The sequence below is a fragment of the Trichosurus vulpecula genome, chromosome 2 (genome assembly GCF_011100635.1).
Source record: "Trichosurus vulpecula isolate mTriVul1 chromosome 2, mTriVul1.pri, whole genome shotgun sequence".
In the NCBI taxonomy this organism is placed as follows: domain Eukaryota; kingdom Metazoa; phylum Chordata; class Mammalia; order Diprotodontia; family Phalangeridae; genus Trichosurus; species Trichosurus vulpecula.
Window position 1 is genome coordinate 47,377,674 of NC_050574.1, and position 21,041 is coordinate 47,398,714.

Here is a 21,041-nt window from a genome sequence, read left to right on the forward strand (position 1 = left end):
GCTGGGAAGGACTTAGAACATAAAGCATGAAATGTCAAGAGCTGTGAGGGACCCTAGAGAATAACTAGCCCGATCACCTCATTTTATAGATGAAGAAATTGAGGCCCATAGAGGTAAAGTGACTTGCCTAAGGTCATCCAGTAAATTGGTGGCAGAGCCAGTAACAGAAGCTGGCTCATCCAACCCCTAGTCTAGAACTCTCTCCATAAACCCTCACCCTCTAATTTCTTGCCTCTGAGCAAAGGACTCTGGTCCCCAAAGACCTTAAGAGCATTATCAGTCTCTCAGCTGGTTCAGTTTCAGTTAAGCTCTTTGGAACTTTTCTCTATAGAAGTGGTTTTTCTGCCTCTTCTGAAACTCAGCTCCTAGGATCACCACACCTGGTGGCACCTCCCCCCTTTTTTTGTTTTGGGGCGGGGAGGGGCTGGGATGTCAGGTACACTTAATAGGTAAGCCAGGCAGAAAACAACTATCGCTCTCAGTAACCAAGGACAACGGCCTTGGCGCCATAAAGGAAAAACAAACATTTCTCAAGTGGGGGGGTGGGTGGGGGCCGGCCCAGTCTTGTTCTCTTCTTCCCTCTCATATTTGCAGGTTGATAGGGAAGGTCCTGGCTTCTTTTGCCCTTAACATCAGAGTTATCCTCATGAAGAGATAGAGGAGTACCCTCCGTGTTGTGATTCTAGCCTTTTAATCATTGCAAAAATAAAAACAGAACCCATCTCCCTTACCTACTGGACATAGAGCAGGAACTTTTACCATTGGTGATTCATTCCTTTGGCTTAAGAAAATTTCCCAAGGAGTCTTCTGTTAAAATATAAGTATATTAATCTGTTAGTCAGATGAAGCTTTGTTTAGTAGATAGAAGCCAGGAAGACTCAGGTTCAGATTCTGCTTTTGATACGTACTTTGCTCTGGAATTTCTATGGTGAACACTTAGTACAGTACTTGGCACATGGCAAGCATGTAATAAATGCTTTTTCATTCATTCTTTCAGACTAGATGTGTGACCGTGGGCAAATCACTTAAATTCTCAGTGTTCCTACGCAACTCTTAAAAAGATCTCTCAGATTTTGTTACAGATGCATTGCCAAACTGCATGAGTGGCAGGAGGGAGTTTCTACACTGGAAATTGGCTATACCAGTGAAGAGAAGTAGGGAAGCAGCTGTTATTAGTCACTAGGGCTTTAGCAAAAATCTTGCAATACAGTCTTCTTTCTGACAAATATCTTGGGAAGGGGGCAGTGGGAGATTTTGATACAATAGAGTAGATTTGAGGGAGGGATAATTTGGGGTTCTGGGCCCAGAGTGGGTGACTTAAATAGAAGATTGGCCAGAAGGGGCAGGAGCACACGGTAAGGTTAATAGGGGAGGCCTCTAGAATAAACTGTCTGCTCTGAAATGTTGCTCAAGGAGGCCTAGATGAAAATGCAATTGGATAGAAACCATGCCAGAAGCAACAACTTGACTCTGTGGGTTAAAGAGAAGTTGGAAGCTACCTTGCAGATTACTACCAGCCCAAGTCATATAACCAAGGATGTGCTGAGAAATGTTTAACAACCACTTCACTGGGAAAAAAAAAACATGTATACTTTTTAAGTTTAACCTTTACCATTAACATTTGCTCCATCATTTTCTTCAGTCTAGACAATCCACAAAGCAATAAAATGGTCACTGAAATGCACATGCTGGAAGGTTAACAATTTGAGCTGGCTCAGAGGGTTTCAAACCCCTCCAGCCTCCCAGCAGTGGATGGAATGCTGGACTGACTACTCAGTTCTAGAGCATCTTAAAAGGCCACAGTGAGACTAGCTCTTTCCTTAGGAAAGATCTTTGTTTCTGGAATTCTGCCTTTAGATTTTGCGTGGGGCCTTGTCCTCTTTTTCTTCCCTGGCTATCTCCATCAACCTCTGAGATGACGTGATTGTTGTGGGAGGGGTAGGGAACCTCACTGTTCTGTGACTTCTCTTGCCTTTGCCTCTTTACTAAACCAATCAGTGGTGTTAGGAGAAACCTGGATGTTGGGGAACATAGGTTCCAAATCTGCTTCTTGCCCTCTGTGTGTCATAGGTTAAGTTGCTTGCTTTCTATGAGTCTTGGTCTCCTCATCTGTGAAGACAGTAATAATGTATGAGTGCATTCCAAGGTAGATGTGAGGAAATTGCTTTGTGAGTTAATCTTAAAGCACTCTAGAAATGTGAAGTCATTTCTTTCTCTTTTCCTCTCGTCTCTCCTTTCTTATTAAGGCAGATTGTTTGAGTGTTTTGGGAGTGAGGAGAGCAGTGAGTGCCCTTTTAAAAGTCACAGGCCCTTGGATTATGGAAGCAAAGGGAAAATTGTGTATGAGAGAAGAGGCGAGGAGGGCCCACTTCATCTTTTGAGGGTCCAACAGTCCCAATCTTGCATTGTGTGCTCCTGCCAAGCCAGAGGCTGCTGTTGGTATGGTCCAAGTACACAACCCTGGGCTCTGTGCAGTCCAGATGTGGGATTTTCTTGGTTCAGGAAACACATACCTTTGTAGATCAGTACCTTCTCTTAGAGAGTTTGCTGAAAAATAAGTAACTTGCCCAGGGCCACACACAGCCAGTTATGTGTTGTCAGGGGCAGGACTTGAACCCAAGTCTTCCCAGTTCCCCATTCACACACTCCCACCCCCATCCTCCCCAGACAGACGTCCTATGTATTTCTGCTATTGCCACCTCTCAGAAGCTGGTACAGTGGAAAAGGCATTGGGTGCAGAATCGGGAGTTAGGTTTGAGTCCTAGCTCTGACACTATCTGAGTGATCTTGGGTAAGTCATTTAACCTCCATGGGCCTCAGTTCCCTTGTTTATAAAATGAAGGCATTTGGCTGGATTTGTGAGGTCCCTTCCTGCTCTAAATCTATGGTAAGCTAACCATGTTTGCTCCACCTCTAAGGTCCCTTTCATCCTCATCTTTCAGGGAGAGAAGGCTCTTCCAAGGGCCAGTTTTGATGACTAAACAGTTACAACTTGCCCATTCGAAACATATATCATTCATAAACTGATTAAAAGAGTTAGTTCTTTAAAGTTAGCATGGTTCCCTTCTTCCCTTCTTTTTCCTTTCCCTCCTGAGAGAGAGTCAGAGACAGAGAGAGAGAGACACACACACACACACACACAGAGAATGAGACTATGAGAGAGAGACAGAGAGAGACATGCATGCATCCACTCCTTTTCCCCTGAGGGATCTTAGGTTTCCAGGGCTAATTTGCCTGGGCCAACCCTTTCCTAAGAAATTATACAAAGGTAACCCTAAGCCCAGCCCTGAACTGATTATTCCACATGAGCTGGTCAGAGGACAGTGGCTTCCCCCACCCCCCAAGCCAGGCTGTGGACCCACTGCCATTATTCAGGTGAGCAGATCTGGACTTGAGTGTCTGTTCAACTTTTGACTTGTTGAATGAGAACCTCAGAACACAGAATGTGTGAGCTGAAAGGGACTTTGGAGCATAAAATGTCAGAGCTGAGAGAGATTTTAGAACTTGGAACATCAGAGTTGTAAAGAGCCTGAGAGTATGTTAGAGCAGAAGGAACCTTCACATACAAAGTATTACAGGTGAGATGGCCCAGAAAACGAAAAATGTGAGAGCTGGGAGGGCCCTTAGAACACAGGATGTCAGAGCTGGGAGGGCCCTTAGAACACAGGATGTCAGAGCTGGGAAGGCCCTTAGAACACAGGATGTCAGGACTGGGAGGGGCCTTAGAACACAGAATGTCAGAGCTGGGAAGGCCCTTAGAACACAGAATATTAAATCTGGGAGAGTCCTTAGAACAGACAATGTCAGAGGAGAAAGAACCTTCAAATACAGAACATTACAGCTGGGAGGGGCCTGAGAACCCCTCTCATTTTACAAATGAAGAAGCTGAGGCCCAGAGCAGTTCCTGGCTTTGCCTAAGATCACACAAGTGAAAAGTAGCAGTGTTAGAATTTGAATTCAGGTCCTCTGACTCCAAGTCACATAATTGATATGGATCTGGAAGACCTTAGAGGTTATCTAACCAGACCTCCTTCACCTTGACAGACGAGGAAACTGAGGCATAGAGATTAAATCACTTGACCAGTGTCCACATGTAAGGTGGCAAAGCCAGGATTCACACCCAGCTCTGCTTCATCCAACTTCTCTCTACTCAGTACTACTCTGTGCTGCTCCTTCACCAACTAAACAAAGCCATTCCTTCTTGCCATCTCTCTTCAGTTGCACTGAGGGAGAAACGGTTCCTCGTTGCCAATCCTGTGGCCTTTGTTTAAAATCACTGTGGGTTAGGGGTTTGAGAGCTCCCCAGACTGGTTTAGCAGAATCTGATCCTTTGTTCCTGTGGTCTGACAGGCAGCTGGGTACCACAGTAGAATGAGGGCTGGGCCTGGAGTCAGGACATTCTGAGTTCAAATCCATTCACAGACACTTAACTGTGTGACCCTGGGCAAGTCACTAACCTCTGTCTGCCTCAATTTTCCCAACTGTAAAATGGGGATCGTAACAGCACCTATTTGCAGGGTTAGTGTGAGAATCAAATGAGATAACATTTGTAAAGTGCCTGGTACATAGTAGGCACTATATAAATGCCCATTTCCCCTTGCCCTATCTTCAGAATCCTCTCTCCTGACATTTTTCTGAGGGAGTGTGTGTGAGATAAATTGCATAGATTCTTTTTGTACGATACTTAGCTCACCAAAGCTATTTGTGACAGTTTCAAAGTTCTTCCAAAAACCCATTAACAGGGAAAAGATAAAGATCCTATTATTTTGAGCTAGAAAGGGACCATAGAGGTCATCTACCCCCCTTCTCATTTAGAGATGAAGAAACTATGGTTTGGGGAACACAAGTGATTTGTGTAAGGTCATTTACTGCGAGTCATGGGATCGTGGCACTGCGGCTGGAGAGGCCTTCAAAGGCTGTCCGATTCAATCCTCCTTTTATAGTAGAAGAAACAGGCCCAGAAAATGTAAGTGACTCGGCTCATCCAGGTAGTCAGAACCAAAGGTACGATTTGAACCCAGTTCCTCTGGGTTCTTCAGCACCAGCTCTTTTTCTACTATATGATAAGAAAAGTCGTAAAGCTGAATTTTATCTCATCCATTAACTCCAGGGTCCATTCTACCTAATGTGCTGCTTCCTTCTTCCTCCAGTTTAGAAGTCATGGATTTAGGCAAAAAAAAGTTCAGCCCTGTCCCCTACATGTTTAATATGGCTTTCAGGAAGAATAAGAGGATGGTGTTCCCTTAGCTCCATATTGCAGAGGGAAGAGAATCGTAAGCATTGTCAATTCAGCGAGTGTGATGAGGGACTGAGCTTTCTCCTCAGGCCAGGAAGATGTTATTTCCACTTGGGTAAACTGGAACAGCTGAGTGTGGCTGCCCACGTGCCTAGAGAGGGCTCCTTCCTCGTCTCTGACTCTTAGAATCCTTTGTTGTTTAGTCGTTTTTCAGTCTTGGTCCAATTCTTTGTGACTCCATTTGGGGTTTTCTTGGCAAAGATACTGGAGTGGTTTGCCATTTCCTTCTCCAGCTCATACAGATGAGGAAACTGAGGCAAACTGGGTGAAGTGACTTGCCCAGGTTGACACAGCTAGAGTCTGAGGCCAGATTTGAACTCATCTCTTGACTCTAGACTCAACACTGTCTGCTGCACCACCTAGCTGCTCACCTGACTTAGAATCTTTAGCTTCCTTCAACGGAGGCTCAGCTTAAGTGTCCCCTCTTAAAAGAGGCCAGTCGCCGTCTCCCCAGTTGCTGCTGCTCTCCCTACAGAAATTGAGGGGGGTGTGTGTGCGTGCGTGCATGCGTGCGTGCATGCGTGCGTGCGTGTGTGTGTGTGTGTGTGCGTGTGTGTGTTTGTGTGTGTGTTCCTCACAGTTGGATGTCAGCCCCTTAAAGGCAGGAATTGTTTCATTTTTGTCTTTGTTTTGCCCAGGGCTTAACACAGTGCCTGGTGCAGAGTAGGTGTGTGACAAATGAACAAATGTGGAGGGATGAATGGATAGATGGATGGGTGGATGAGGGTGAGCTCCACAGAAATCTCCCTGAGTCAAGGGAGAAGGGAAGAGCAAGGTTGAAGGGAGGCTGTCTGGTACAAACAGGACTGGCTCCGTGGGCTCAGTTCTCAGTGACCCAGGATTAACCAAGGTCCGATTTGGTGCCATCTCTGGGCTCCGGCTCATCCGTTAGAGAGGGGACTGAGGTAGAAGATGTCTAAGGTCCCTTCCAGCTTTGACCTTCGGAGCCTAGGAGTGAATGAGAAGCAGCTCGGCTTTGAAGTCAGGAAGGCCTGGCTTTGACTCCTGCCTCAGACGTTTCTGACAAATCCCAGTCTATAGGATCACACAGAGTTGGAAAGGACCCAAGAGGCTGGCAGGTCCAGCTCCCTCTTTTTATAAATGAGGAGACTGAAACACGCAGACATGGTTTGTCCAGTGTCAGCTAGTGTCTAAGGTGAAATTTTAACCCACGCCTTCCTGATTCCAAGTCTAGGGCTTCGTCCACTACCCAGGGAGGCAGCTAGATGGCTCAGGAAAATCCGAGGTCAAGCCCTGCTTCAGATACGCCCTGAGTGACCCTGGGCAAGTCACTTAACCTCTGTCTGCCTCAGCTTCTCATCTATAATATGTGGATAATAATAGCACCTACCTTCCAGGGTTGCTGTGAGAATCTAATAAGATAATATTTCACTTTTCTTTCTTTTTGCTTTGCAAATATCTTTTGAATGATATTTAGTATTATGTATTAATATGTTATATATTATGATACATTATTAATATGTTATATAGTGATATCATTATAAATTTTAATGTTATCTATTAATAATATTTATTTTCCCCATTACACGTTAAACATTTTTAAGCATTTTTTTAAGTTTTGAGTTCCAAATTCTATTCCTCCCTCTTCTCTCCCTCTCCTGAGACAGCAAACAACCTGATATGGGTTATATGTGAAATCAAGGCATTGCACTTTTCAAACCCTCAAGCATTATATAAATGCTTGTTGTTGTCATTATTAGTCATTATAATGAATTATTACTTGCTGGTCTCCTGTTTCCTCATCTACAAAATGCTGATGAAGGCACCTACTTTCCAGGACATTTGTAAGCATCGAGTAAAATGACGCCTTTGTAGTTTTGAAATTCTCTAGAAATGTCAGCTATTTTTACTATTTTTATTATTTATGACAGCCATTCAAATATCCCATGACTCAGTTAACAGGAGCCTCCTGGTAGGTGCATTCACTGAGGTGGTATTCCCCCTGCTAACATGAGGAAGGATTCTGGGTAAATGGCCGCTGGGAATATCCAAATGCTTTTTCTCTTTCTGAGAGAAGCTTGGACGGTCTGAAGGTCTTATATATACCTATCCCATCTTGCCCCAATGCAAAGGGAAAAGAGAGGGAGATCGAGACGGTTAGTCACTTCCTTGCATTGTTCTCCTTTCCTCCAGTGCTACTCCGAGAAGAGGTATCCCAGCTGCAAGACGAGGTTCATCTCCTCCGGCAGATGAAGGAAATGCTCACAAAGGACCTAGAAGAGTCTCACGGAAGCAAGTCCACGGAGATTCTCTCAGCCACCGAGCTCAAAGTCCAGCTGGCCCAGAAGGAGCAGGAGCTAGCCAGAGCCAAAGAAGCCCTCCTGGGTGAGTGTCACACACTGGGTGCCCCTTTGAGGACTGGGTCCCCTCCCTCGGTGAACCCTTCCGTCGTCCACCCCTCTGGGCAGCCCTGAAGGAAGGAGACGGACGGACAGGAATTTCAGGGCCATGATGGGAGATGGCACGGACAAGGCATGTTGCTCTGACCAGAGAATGTCTGGGAGAGGCTAGGGGTCCTAAGAAGGGCTCCGAGGCAGAGTAGGGTAGAATGGTATGCTGTAGCTTGAACTTGCATGACTGCAAGGATCCCTCCCGCCCTCCAAGGAGCAGGACGTGGGGTCTCATCTGGCTTTGAAGTCTGGGCAGTTGCAGGGATATATTTTATGTTATCCCCTCTTTCTCAAGGAGTAGGCCTACTTGAGTATTAATGCACTAGAGCTCAGACTAAGGTAGGGCAATGAGCCTTTGTCCCACAGGCTCTGAAAGCATTTGCACTGTTTCACTGATATAACCACAGAGCTCATGGATCAAGCATTTATTAAGCACTTACTGTGTGCCAGACATTGTGCTGTCATTACCATTACCATTATCACAACTAACTAGTTAAAATTGCTAACTAGATGGTACATCAGAGTAGGCTCTTGCCTCGGCCTTCCTTGCCCTTTTCCTTCACCCTAGCAGCAGCCTCACCTTGGCATCCATATTACAAGATGTCACCTCCTCTCTCCACTGTGTTTTCGTCTGACTTCCCTCCTTTTCCCCTCCCTGTCCCAGCCTATGAGTCCCTCTCAGGGGCTTGACCCCTGCTGTCCCGTTGGAATCCACTGTCCGTCATCCCAAGATTCTTGAGCTGTTCTTTGCTTGGCAAGTTTTTTCAGTTATTTTGTTGTCACTCTCATCAGCCATTTTTGGGGAAAAATGCAATATATCAATATCCTTTCTAAGTATGGGGCTCAGAAGTGGATGTGGTCATCTAGATATGTAATCTGAGCAAGACCCAGAAAAATAAGCCAGTCATGTCCATTTCTTTCCATATTGGGACTTGATGCCATCGACAGTCATGTGACTTTTTTTGGACTGCTCTATCTCACCTTTGGCTTGTATTGAGCTTGTAATCTAGTGTCTTCACCCATACCCCGTTCCCTCAAGTCTTTTTCACATGATCTATTATCCAACCAAGTCTTCTCCTGTGTTGTACTTATACTATTGATTATTTGGGCCCAAGCTTAGGACTTTTCATTTATTCCTATTCAATTTCATTGTTTTACAGTCAGCCTCTCATTCTAGCCTAGTGAGACTGCCACCCCACGTGTTAGTTATCCCTCCTACCTCTGCATCATCTGCTGATTTTATCCCTGCTTGAGAAGTGTTAAAAAGGCCCATTGCCCTGCCCAACTACAAATGCTTTTTCTCCACAATCCTATGCAGATCCTTGCTGGGCCTCTTTGTAGTTTCAGCCTCCCCTTAGCTCTAGGATAGTCTCCACCAACAAGCAGGGAAGGCGTCCCTTGCTGGAAACACTCAAGACTAGTCTGAGCAGAGCCCCAGAGACTCTCCCACAGGGGAAATGCTGGCTGGCGCTGGGTGGGGTGAGCTAGCAGGCTCTGTTCCTTGAGCTCTGTGAGCCTCCAGAGTGTAGGGGCTGAGGCAGGCATCAGCCAAGAGCTGTTTTCACAACCTTTCCCAGCATTGATTCCAGAGACCACAAAACCTCTCCATGGAATTAACCTCAGAAAGAACCCTCAGCCCCGTTCTCTGCCTCCGGGGTCTGTACCAGCATGCCCTATGGAGCTGGGAAGAGGAGAAAGCCCTTGTTCCCTGGGCTCTTCCTGGAAAGGAAGGGAATGGGAAAAGAGGCAGAAGGTAACTAGCCTGCTCTCGCCTAAACACACCGGGTGCTCTCCAGCGTAGTTATAAAGCCTAGCCCAAATCCTGATATCAGGGGATCACACTAAAGGATTATAGAGGGTCACCCTGAGGGCACCATGTGGTGTCCTAACAGAGCACCAGGTCTAAAGGGACCTGGGATCAAATTCTGGTTCTGCCTTAGTACCTCTTTGACCTCGACTAAGTTACTTGACCACCCTGAGACTGTGGCTTTCACAAGAACTCGAAGGGGTATGAGGGAAAGAGCAGTTCATTAGGAGGCCGGAATCCTGGGTTCAAATCCTGACCCTGATAGTTACTAGAGCTGTTTGACCTCAGACAAGTCACTTCATCTCTCTTGCCTCAGTTTCCTCATCTATAAATTGAAGGAAGGTGTGGTGCTAGACTATATGGCCTTTGGAGTGTCTCCCAGATCTGTGTGATATTGGATTCCATGAAGCTGATGGCTCAGAGAGATCCAAGATCACACAATTACTAAGTCTGTGAGTCGGGATTCAAACCCAGGACCCTTGCCCTTAAGCCCACTGCTATTTCAATTTTACCTTTTTGCCTGTCAGCAGACAGGATGTCTGGCATCAGTTCAGTTCCACTAACAGCAGGGAACAAGGACCCAGCCCCAGGGATTGAGGGGCAAGGACAGGATTTTCTACTCTTTGATAGGATGGGAAGGAAGAAGGTTGGCCCTTTCCCAGAAGAGCTCAGATATCCAGGAAGGGACTTAGGCCTGGGGGGTGGGGCAGAGGAAAACCAAGTCAGGTGGGGGCGGGGTCACAGAGAACACCATAAGAGTCTGGTTACTGAGGCCCAGCCACAAAACCAGAGCAAAACCAACCACCAAAACTCAGCTACAAAACCAGAACAGGACCGTTATTGAAGCTGCCTTAATCTGGCACCTCCAGCTTGTAAAGCGCTTTCAAGTCTACAATGCACTTTCTATGTGACCGGTGACGGAGGCTCCTGGGAATTGAAGTGATTCAATCAAGGGTCTTGAGGTCTCCTGCTCTAAGCCCAGAAAAGATTCCAGTGGCATTACCACATTGACTGTGTCATCATAGTCATATACACCAGCTGAGCTAAGAGTGACCCGAGGCTCCCAGAATTCCCCTCTAAGGACTGGGCTGGCCTTAGACTCTAGGGTGGGGTTGGCCCTGTAGGTGAGGATTAAGAGGCTAGATGGCTTTAGCCAACACCAAGCAGATAATAATTAAATCACATCCTAAGTTCTTTACAAGTCTTACTTATTCATCCTTTAAACTTCTCTCCAAAGAAACTGTAGAGCATAGAACCATCAGTTGAGATTTGGAAAGGAGCTTAAAGGCGATCTAGTCTTCTTTTTACAGATAGAGAAACTGAGGTTCAGAGATGCCATGCACTCAGAGCCAGAGCCGAAAGGGACCTTAGAGGCCACCTAGTCCAACCCCCGAATTTTATAAGTAGGGAAACTGAGGCCCAGAGAGGTAAAGTTACTTATCTAAGGTCATACAAGTAGGAAGGAGCAAAGTCAGGAGTTGATCTCAGGTCTTCTAGCCCCAACTTAAGCAGGATCACAGTCTTCCCTCTTATATAAACGGAGAAATCTTGGCACAGAAAAGTATATTACTTTGCCCTTGGGCTCTCCAGAAAACCAATGTCTGGGGATCATATGTAAGACATCAGGTTCTGAATGTAGTAATAGTCACCATGATATTATCTTTTCTCTCTACAGTGATGAAATCACAAGTTGTTGTTTTTTTTTAAATTGATAGTTGTCAAAGCCATATAAAGATTCTTTACCCCCATCATAACAAATCTGTAAAGTAGCTATTATTCCTTTTACCTGTTGAGGAGAGAAAACAAGACTTAGTGGATAGAGGGCTTCAAATTCTGGCCTTAATACACTCTGGCTGTATGGCCCTGGGCAAATCACTTAACTCCTCAGTGCTCTTGACAACTTCCTAGGACCAACAGATGCAGAGGGATTGAGGATCTATAGCAGGGGAGGGAGTTTCCACACCAGGAGTTCCCAACATGTATGAAATCACAGAGAATTCCTCCCCCCCCCCCAAAAAAAAACCCCTCCATTTATCAAATGAGGACTCTAAAATGAGGGGGTTGGACTAGCCATCTTCCAATGCTACTTTAAGGCCCTTAGTCTTTGAGCATATATGACCTATCTGGGTCTCAGTTTCCCCAACTGTAAGAATAAGTAGATTGGACTAGATGAAATTGAATGACTAATCTAAGGTCATGTAATAAAACCAGTGACAAAAACAGGTGTAGGAGAGTCGTCGTAGTTGATAATAATTATTATAATTGGCATTTTCCCAAACCCTCAAAACACTTCCCACTCGCCATCTTGATGATGATGATGACGATGATGATAAATAACAATCATAGCCCCTAGCATTTTTTATAGCACCTGCTATGCGCCATTCACTGTGCTCAGTACTTTACAATTATCATCTCATTTGATTCTCACAACCTTTGGAGGTAGGTGCTGCTGTTGAGGGGGAAAAACCCAGGGATTTCAGAATCCCAAAACTAAAGTTCCCAGGACTGGAGTTCCCGGTTGAGGGGGAGTGCCCCTCAAGGACCCAAGTACTGGAGAGGGTCTGGGCTGTCTGGAATGAATTCATGTTCTCAAGCATTTTTTAAGTCTAGGTGGCAAAGCTTTATTATGCCTTACAGTGGCAAGAATTCTTAGGGAACCTGCAACCTTTCAGGGGTGCAGGGGAAGTTTTTATAAAAGGTTTTGGGGGGGAAACATGTCAATTAGGTGTTTTGGGGTGGGATTAGGGAGTGGTGAAGGGGTGGTCAGTTCTTAAAGGAACACACACTTTGTGTATCTACTGCACAGGCGTATTACCCAGAGTTCACTGGGAAATAGCCCAAGGTGGGGTGACCTGGAGGTATGGTTTTGACTGTGAAACATCACTAAGTTAACTATCGGTCAGGGCTGACTAGGTTTTCATCAAATGTCTTGTTAGACAAAATAAATGTAAGAGAGTATACATTTGACTATATCTAGGATACATATCAGTAAGGTCAGTAAGTAGTGAATATTGTCATGATCCAGTGCACAGCCAATTATCAGCACACAGGGGTCAGCACAGCTGCCTACTGAGGAAGGAGCATAGATAAGTGTTTTGCTGGGGCACGCTGCCCTTTAGCTAGAGAGAAACTGCCTGGGACAGAATATGTTTTTAGAACTGGATGTGGTTTTGGAATTGGGGTTCAGGCACAGGCACCCAAGCAGAGGCTGTTAGAATTAGGGTTCAAGCACAAGCAACAAGCACCCCATCACTGCCATGATGCCCATTTTACAGATGAGGAAACTGAGGCAAACAAGTTAAATGACTTGCCCAGAACCATATAGCTGGTAAGTGTCTGATGCTGGATTTGAACTCAGGTCTTGCTGACTCCAGACCCAGCACTCTCTCCACTATGCCCCCTAGCTATCTATCATTTCCATTTTATAGATGATGAAATGGAAGATCAGAAAAAAGCTGAGGCCACTTGTCCAGCAACCCATCCCTGGTGTGGGTCAGCTTGGGACCTAGGTCTTCTGACTACTGGTTGGGTATTCTTGTCACCTGATCTCAGCTGGGGCCCCAGGGAGGGTCATGCTGGGGTGGATATGAGGTGGGAAGGAAAGCTCGTACCCTCTGCTTGAGGACATTTGCTGTGGGTTGTGGAATCAGAGTTCCCCAGAAGGACTGTCTAGAGCATCAGCTCTGTGACGGCAGGGACCATTCCTTTCTTTGTTGTGCTACCACCAGTGTCCAGTGCGTGGCCCCTGACTTGGAAGAGACCATTTAAAAATGCTCATTGACAATTGATCTAGTCCAACCACCTGTTTACAATGAAAGAAACTGAGGCCCAGAGAAATAAAGTGGTTTGCTGAAAGCTCACAGCTATTGAGCAGAGGGGGGATTTGAACCCAAGTGCTCAGAATCCAAATCCAGAGATCATTGTACTGCCCTGTATCAGAGTCAGTGTTGCATTAGGATCAGCATCGTGGAGTCCAGCCAGGCCCCAGTACCCCATGAGTGGGATCTGGAGAAACATTCACCTGCTTCTTCCCACCTACAGACCTGGAGAATAAATTGTAGACAGATGAGGGCAGAGTGTGGCTTAGACGTCGATAGGAATTTATGAGCCTGGAATGAGAAAAACTAGAAGAAAGGTAACCATGAAGCAGGAGCAGATGTTGGGTAACACCTGTTAACAGTCAGTGTCCCCATCAACTGAGGAAACAAAGCCCTCTAAGCATTCCACTGTTGACAAATGTGTCAGCAAACACACATTGGGAGTGAGTGAGGTTTGAATAAGCTGGCCTTGGGAGAGGACTTACAAAGCAGGAAGCAGTCAGAGACCACTGTGGCAGCACAGAATCACTGCTGTCAGAGCTGAGAGTGCCATTGGAACCCAGAGTATCAGAGCTGGGAGGGCCCTTAGAACATAGAATGTCAGAGCTGGGAGGACCCTTAGAACACAGGATGTCAGAGCTGGGAGGGCCCTTAGAACACAGGATGTCAGAGCTGGGAGGGCCCTGAGAATACAGAATGTCAGAGCCCTTAGAACACAGGATGTCAGAGCTGGGAGGGTGCTAGAAGAACTAGGTCAGAACTAGGCAGGATGTTAGAGTTAGGAAGAACCTTGGAGCCCAGAACATCAGAAATAGAAAGGACTTTAGAACACAGGATATAAGAGCATATAAAGAGGTTTTAAAACTCACAGTGTCAGAACTGGAATAAATGTCAGAGAATTGAATATCAGACTTTAAATATAGACTTTTCAGAGCTGTGGGGGAAGGAATGAAGGGAGAGAAGGGAGAACGACCTTAGATCACAGAATGTCAAGTCTGGGAGGGATCTCAGAAATCTGGGTAGGCCAACCTCATTTTAATAAATGAGGAAATTGATGCGCTTGTGAAATGACCAGAGTCCAGGGTCACACAGTTAGTTGGGAAGTAAAGTTAGGATTCCAATATAGATCTTCCACCTCCAACCCCAGAGTCCTTTCTGCCCCAGCCTGCTGTCTCTGTCTTTCCTGCTTCCATCCCTGCCCCCTACCCCGAGAGCTGCCAGTGTCCTTGAAGCTAAAAGGTCACATTTGGTCTGAGGCAACACTGTCACTATCATCAGTGTCAGTCACAGAGACACCACCACTCTGAGTGTGGTTGAATCCCCGCTGCCGGTGAGACACTGTCCCTTGGCTGAGCACATGGACTGGTGTGAGATGTGAGGCCTGCCCTCGGGAAGCTTACTGTGGAGTTGTGGAAGCAGGTAAGAAGTGAGATCTCAATTCTGAGAGTCCTCTTAGAAGGGTGCCCACAGAAAGTCAGCATCCGAAAAGGAACAAGAAGAGACACTCCCTACTTCCCACCATCCCAGGAGGGCTTCATGGAGGAAGCTGGATTTAACCTGGACCCTGAGGGGCTGAACAAGACTTAAGTGATCAGAAAGGTGAGGTATGGAGACTAGCCCAGGCCTGGGTGAGCAGTGGAGAATTGTAGGGTCCGGCCACAATGGCAGGACAGAAGACAGTGGAGGATAGGAGGAAGAGGGCCGGGTGTGGAAATGGAGGCCCCAGCTGGAGCAGAGTGGGTAGAGACTGCACCCCGAATTACCAGCCTCACTTTCCTCATCTGTAAAAAGGCACCTGTATGACAGAGTTGTTGAGAAGATCCATTCAGAAAGCCATTGTAAGCTTCAAGGCTATAGAAGTGAGTATGGTTGCTATTGACCTCTGTGACCCTGAGCCAGTGACTTCCACCTCCAGGGCCCATTTCCTTCTGTTTACAAGGTTGACCTCTCTCTAAGCTTCCTTTCCTACACTAAGTTGCCTGAAGCTATAAAAAGTTAGGAGGGCCTTGAATGCCAAGCTAATGAGTTTGGACTTCATTCTGCAGGCAGCTGACAGCCATTAAAGGCTTTTGAGCAGAGGAGTTCAATATGCAAAGCCATGTTTTAAGAAGATTAACCTACTCATTAGGAACAACTAGGTGGGGCCTTAGGGCTTGGGGTCAGGAAGATTCATCTTCCTGAGTTCAAATCTGGCCTCAGACACTTAGAAGCTGTGTGACCCTGGGTGAGTCACTTAACCCCATTTGCCTCAGTTTTCTCATCTGTAAAATGAGCTGGAGAAGGAAATGACAAGCCAGTCTTGCATCTCTACCAAGAAAACCCCAAATAGGGTCACAAAGAGTCGGGCATGACTGAAGGGACTGAACAGCAACAATATTCTGCTCTTTAATTTATCAGGCCTGTCTATACTTATTTGTTACAAGGAAGGGTGGAGGTAGGTTGAGTCAGTGTGAAGTGATAGTGATGTCATAAGGAAAAGAAAAAAACAAAATAAAACAGATTAATCTGCTGTTTCCCCAGGCACCATCTATTTGGCAGAAGGAGGTCAATACCTGTTGCCATTTTGCCTGTCATGGAGGGAGCTGAGGTGTTCAAGTTACCTCCCTGAGACATCAAAATTCAACAGCCCACCAAAGCATTTTTTAAAATAAGCAAATAAATAAAAAATAACCATGCCCTGGAGATGCCTCCCTCCCTGCATTCCAAACTCCAGCTGGCATTAAAGCTTCAGGGCAACTAGGGACAGTCCTGGAAGTCTGCAGCAGCTGTCCTGGAAAGCCAGGCTGCCTTTGATTCTGGGCCCAGAGATGGGAGGTGATGGGAACGCTGGTGTCTTGGGGAGGCATTTCAGCAACGCGTCGTCAGTGCTGATCCAGCTGTGTAATCTGGCTTTGGAGCAGACCCCTGCCAAGCCAGAGAGGTTTGCTGACAGAGTTGGTGTGTTTGCTGGGTCCCTTACAACAGCCTCACCCTGCTGCTTCTCTCACTAAGAGCAGGCCTCGAGCTACTAGGCCCTGTGGTCTGGCACTGAACGTGGACTCAGTCTCCCATGGGTTACTTGACATTTTTATGAGCTCATCTTCTTGGACTTGAGATTCTTCATCTATAAAATGAGATGATCCCTAAGGGCCCTCCCAGGTTTGACATTCCATGTTCTAAGGACCTTCCCAGCTCTGACATTCTCTGTTCTAAAAGCCCTCCCAGCTCTGACATCCTGTGTTCTAAGGGCCCTCCCAGCTCTGACATCCTGTGTTCTAAGGACCTTCCCAGCTCTGACATTCTGTGTTCTAAGGGCCCTCCCAGCTCTGACATTGCGTTCTAAGGGCCCTGACTTGGAGTCAGGCATACCAGGCACTGTGTGACCCTGAGCAATCACTTTACCTATCTTAGCCTCAGTTTCCTTATTGTAAAATAAAGGAATTGAACTTGATACCTTCTGGTTCTAAATACATAGTCCTGTAGTTCTGTAGCCTCAGTTTCCTCATCTGTAAAATGAGAGGGTTAGAATCGTTGGTCTCTTCTAGCTCCAAATTTATGCTCCCATGTATGACAATAGAAATATATTTCTTTTTGGAAAGAATCGCCCCCATTTTACAGATGGTGATGCCGAGTCCTAGAGTCTGAGGCCTCAGTCTCTCATCTGTAAAATGGGGATAATTAAAGCACTTCCCTTTCAGGGTTGTTGTGAGGATCCAGTGAATTGTCATTTTTATTATATTAGCTCAGCCTGCCCAGGAGCAATTGACGCTTTTCCAGTTGTTTAGATCTGCCTTTATTTGTGTGAAAAGTGTTCTGTGATTGTGTTCATGTAGTTCCCGGGTTTGTCTTGGCTGGTAGACTCTCAAGTATTTTATATTGTCTACAGTTATTTTAAATGGAATTTCTGTTGCTGTCTCTTGCTTCTGGGTTTTGTTGGCAACATATAGAAATGCTGCTGATTTATGTGGGTTTATTTTATCCTGTGACTTTGAAGTTCTTCATTATTTCAAGTAGTTTTTGAGTTGATTCTCTAGAATTCTCTGTGTCTAGCATCTGCAAAAAGTGATAGTTTTGTTTTTGAGGATTAAATGACATATGTAATATTATATAATAGAATAGTGTACATGTACACTATTGTGTTACATAACTAATATTACATAATAAATAATATATGTAAAGTGGCTAGCACACCTCGTAGTGTTAGTAGAAATGTTGGTTAATAATAATCGTAGCAGCACACACTGGCTACTTTAGAGTAAACCTCAAAAAGGATCATTCATTTCTCTGGCCTCCAGCGGCATTGACCAGGCCCTGAGTGGGACTTGTAAGGCCAAGACAGGCTAGTCCTTCAATTGCTCCCTAAAATCATCCTCTTTCTTTAAAACCCAGCTCAAGTGCCCCCTGCTCTGATACCCCTATTGGCTTAAAAGTGACTCCCTCCCTGTGGAGCCTTCCTGTGTGTCTGGTAATTTGTAGCTTTATTTCGCATGCCCTTCTTTTCCTTCTGATTAGATTAGAAGCTCCTTGAAGGCAAGGTCTATCACATGTCATCTTCATATCCCCAGCATCTACCACAAGGCCTGACACACAACAAACATTTAATAAATGTTTAAATTGAATGACCAAGGCATGGAACATTGGCTCTGGAAGGGACCTTGCTTGAACCCTGTGATTTTTACAGGTTACAAAACTCAGACCCAGAGAAGTGAATTTGCCCAGGTTAGCTTGGCAAATTAGTGGAATGGTGGTTGTTGGTGTTGTTTGTCCTTTGTTCTCAAAGAGGACGTCAGGAAGATGATGCCATGATTTGCCAGTGAATTGGATTGAAGCGAGGCAGGGCTGTGCATTGTCACCAGCCTCACTTTCTCCTCCGGAGCCATCTGGGTCCAGTGGACAGACATAGGTCAGGATGACTAGAGATGGCCCCATAGGAGAATGCTGAAAGAAAGGGACAACCAAGGAAGGCCAGGTGGTAAGAGGAAAGAAAGTGAAGCAGGGATGTCCTGAGAAGAGAAGGAACGGGGAGGGAAGAACTGGAAGAGAGTGAAGAATGGGGGCAGGGCATGAAAAAGTGGAGAAGGGAGGAGAAAAGAATGAAGAATACATGGCCTGGCAGTGGGCTACAGTGGCAACGACGTTGATTTTGGAATCTAAGGACCTGGGTTCAAATGTTGCCTCTGTTGCTTATCACCTGTGTAGCCTCACTGGGCCTCATCCTAAAATGGGGGTGCTGGACCATCTGAAGGCTGCCGCTTGCTTTCAATGTGTGAGCCTAAGATTTGAGGAGAGCAGGCCACTCCCAGTGACCTAGACCCAGATTTCACCAGCCCACACACAATCTAGGAGATTCCCACTTATACCTCACTAAAGTCGCTTTATGTTTACTTTGAATGGACCAATCTGTGCACGAGTCCCCCCCCCCCCGGTAAAATGTAAGTTCTTTGAGGGCAGGGGGCATTTTGTTTTTGACTTTGTCTTCCCAGCACAGGGCCTGGGCCATAGGAGATGTTTACTGAGCATTTGTTGAGAACATGTTGATGCCTTTTGAGTTTCTGCTACAAGAAAATATCCCCAGGAACAGATCAGGAGGTGCTGGTCTTACAGGAGCCCCAGGCGCAGCAGCCACACCCCTGACTCAGCCCCTCTTTTGTTCCTCTGCACGCCAGGGCACTGATGCAAGGCCCAGCCTCATGTCAATGGCATCTCCAGCTGCCCTGGCCCCTGGGGCATGAGTCCTGGCCCTGACTTCCCAATCTTGGTTGGTACCATTCCCAAAAGAGGGAATCTGTTGGGCCCAATTGAAAGAGAAAGAGGATCCGTACTCCCTCCCCACCCCCAGAAGCACTATTCAGCCTCCATTTTGTTCTGTTTTTGAGGGAAGGGTAGATATCTTTTCACAGAGAAATCCTACAGCCTGACCTGACCTAGAACTCAGGGCTGGAAAATCACAGCTGGCCTGGTTGGCCAGAGCCACAGGTGAGAACCTTAGTGATGCCTGGGCAGGCCTATCTTCTAGCTCATAGGAGGAGATCCAGAGTAGACCTTAAACCCTCCCACCCATTTTCTGGACGAGGTAACTGAGACCCTGAGGAAAGAAGTAACAATACCCACCTCACAGGCATTTGTGAGGATCAAATGAGGTAACAAGCCAAAACACTTCACAGACCTTAAGGTACTTTATAAATGCTAGCTATTATTAATATTTAGGTTATTCGTATTTAAAAGACATGGCGCTTTTACCCAAGTTAGATCATTTGAGCTTCACTGTAAACCTCTGAGGTCAGTGCTTACAAGTAGGGAAGCTGAGGTAATTTGACTGATCCAGTCATAGAGCTACTCAGTGTCTCAGGCGTATTCATCTAGAGGTCTTCCTGACTCCAAGTCAGACGTTCTCCGCTGTACTACACTCCCCCTGTAGCCAAGCTTGCATTTGAGTCCAATTCTTCTTGACCCCTCTGTCCAGTGGCAGTGCTAGCCACTGGTCCTGTCCTTTAACAGCTAAAATTATAGCCTCCTGACCATGTCAGAGAAAACACATTTCTCCGTCCGGAACCAGACCCTCACCAGGCTAGGGAGTGAAGGGTTTTCTTCCCTAATTGCAGGTTTGTATCTCTCAGCTTTCACCACCTAACCCCCCACTCCCCACCTCCAGCCAAAGGACAGGTCAGTGGAATGTTAGTCCCTCCTCCCTGGGGGTCTGTAATGCTCTCCTGCTTCTGATTTATTTGAGGAATTCTCCTTTCCCTGGAGAGGCCCTGTATGGTTTCAGATGGGCAGGCTCCGTGAATGAGAATGACCTATTCTCTTTCTTATCCAGAGCCCAGGGAATTTGGGATCCTTCCTGGCGGGCCACCTCAAGGAAAAGTCCCAGCTGATCATGAGAATTTCCAGGGGTGCAATGGGCAGAAATCCTATTTGCCTCTAGCTAATTCAACTGGCCTTCCTGCTACTAAAGGGGTAACTGCTAAGAACTATGCCCTCGGAGAATGACCTCACCTGTCCTAGGAAAAGCTCCAAATTCCATCCATGAGACTGGAGCCTGTTCTACCATCCTCACCTATCAGAGCTCGTGATTAATGTCATTAGGCTTCAGGACACCATTCTGGGAGGGGGATTAGAACCCAAGGCAGAGTCTCCATTCTGTTCCCACTCCCATGGAGAGCTTAATTCCAGCCTTACCCTGTTGTCATCAGAGGCTCCAAGGCACAGGTCGTGGTCAGGGTGCTGGGTTTGGAGTCAGAGGCCTTGGACTGGACAGTCGCCCCTGCAGCTTCATTCCTCCATGACCTCAGTCAGATCACTTCCCCCTCTCTCATCTGTTAAATGAGTGGGGTTGGACTAAGTAACAGCTAATGTCCCATCAGCCTCCAAATCTATGACCCTATTTATTCCAGAAAGGTTTACCAAGCACTTATTGAATGTAGAATTATTGGGATCGCTGGCATTTCCATATACATTTCCTCCCTAGGCACCGTGCATGGCAGTTTACATTGGGTTAATATTTATAGTGACATGAGAAGGCACTGACCTCATCTGGACTCAAAAAAGGCCAGATTTTTTTTTTTATTCTGAAGGAAAAGATAATGGAATGTCCAGCCTAGGGCTAGAGAAGGCATAGTCCTAGCTCACCCAGTTCTGCTCCCTTATTTTATGTATGAGGAAATTGAGGTCCTGTAGCTTGCCCAAGGTCATGCCAATGATAGGAACCAGAGACCAGATTTGAACCAGGT

The 21,041-nt window shown here is 46.2% G+C and overlaps 1 protein-coding gene across 1 annotated transcript in view; it reads left to right on the forward strand.

The window, feature by feature from the left end:
• The window catches only part of KAZN (kazrin, periplakin interacting protein), a 148,222-nt gene that overhangs the window by 43,201 nt on the left and 83,980 nt on the right, over positions 1–21,041 (forward strand). Inside the window, exon 2 of the mRNA XM_036745319.1 lies at positions 7,451–7,642. Within this exon, the coding sequence (XP_036601214.1) occupies positions 7,451–7,642 (192 nt within the window). The remainder of the gene's footprint in view (positions 1–7,450; positions 7,643–21,041) is intronic.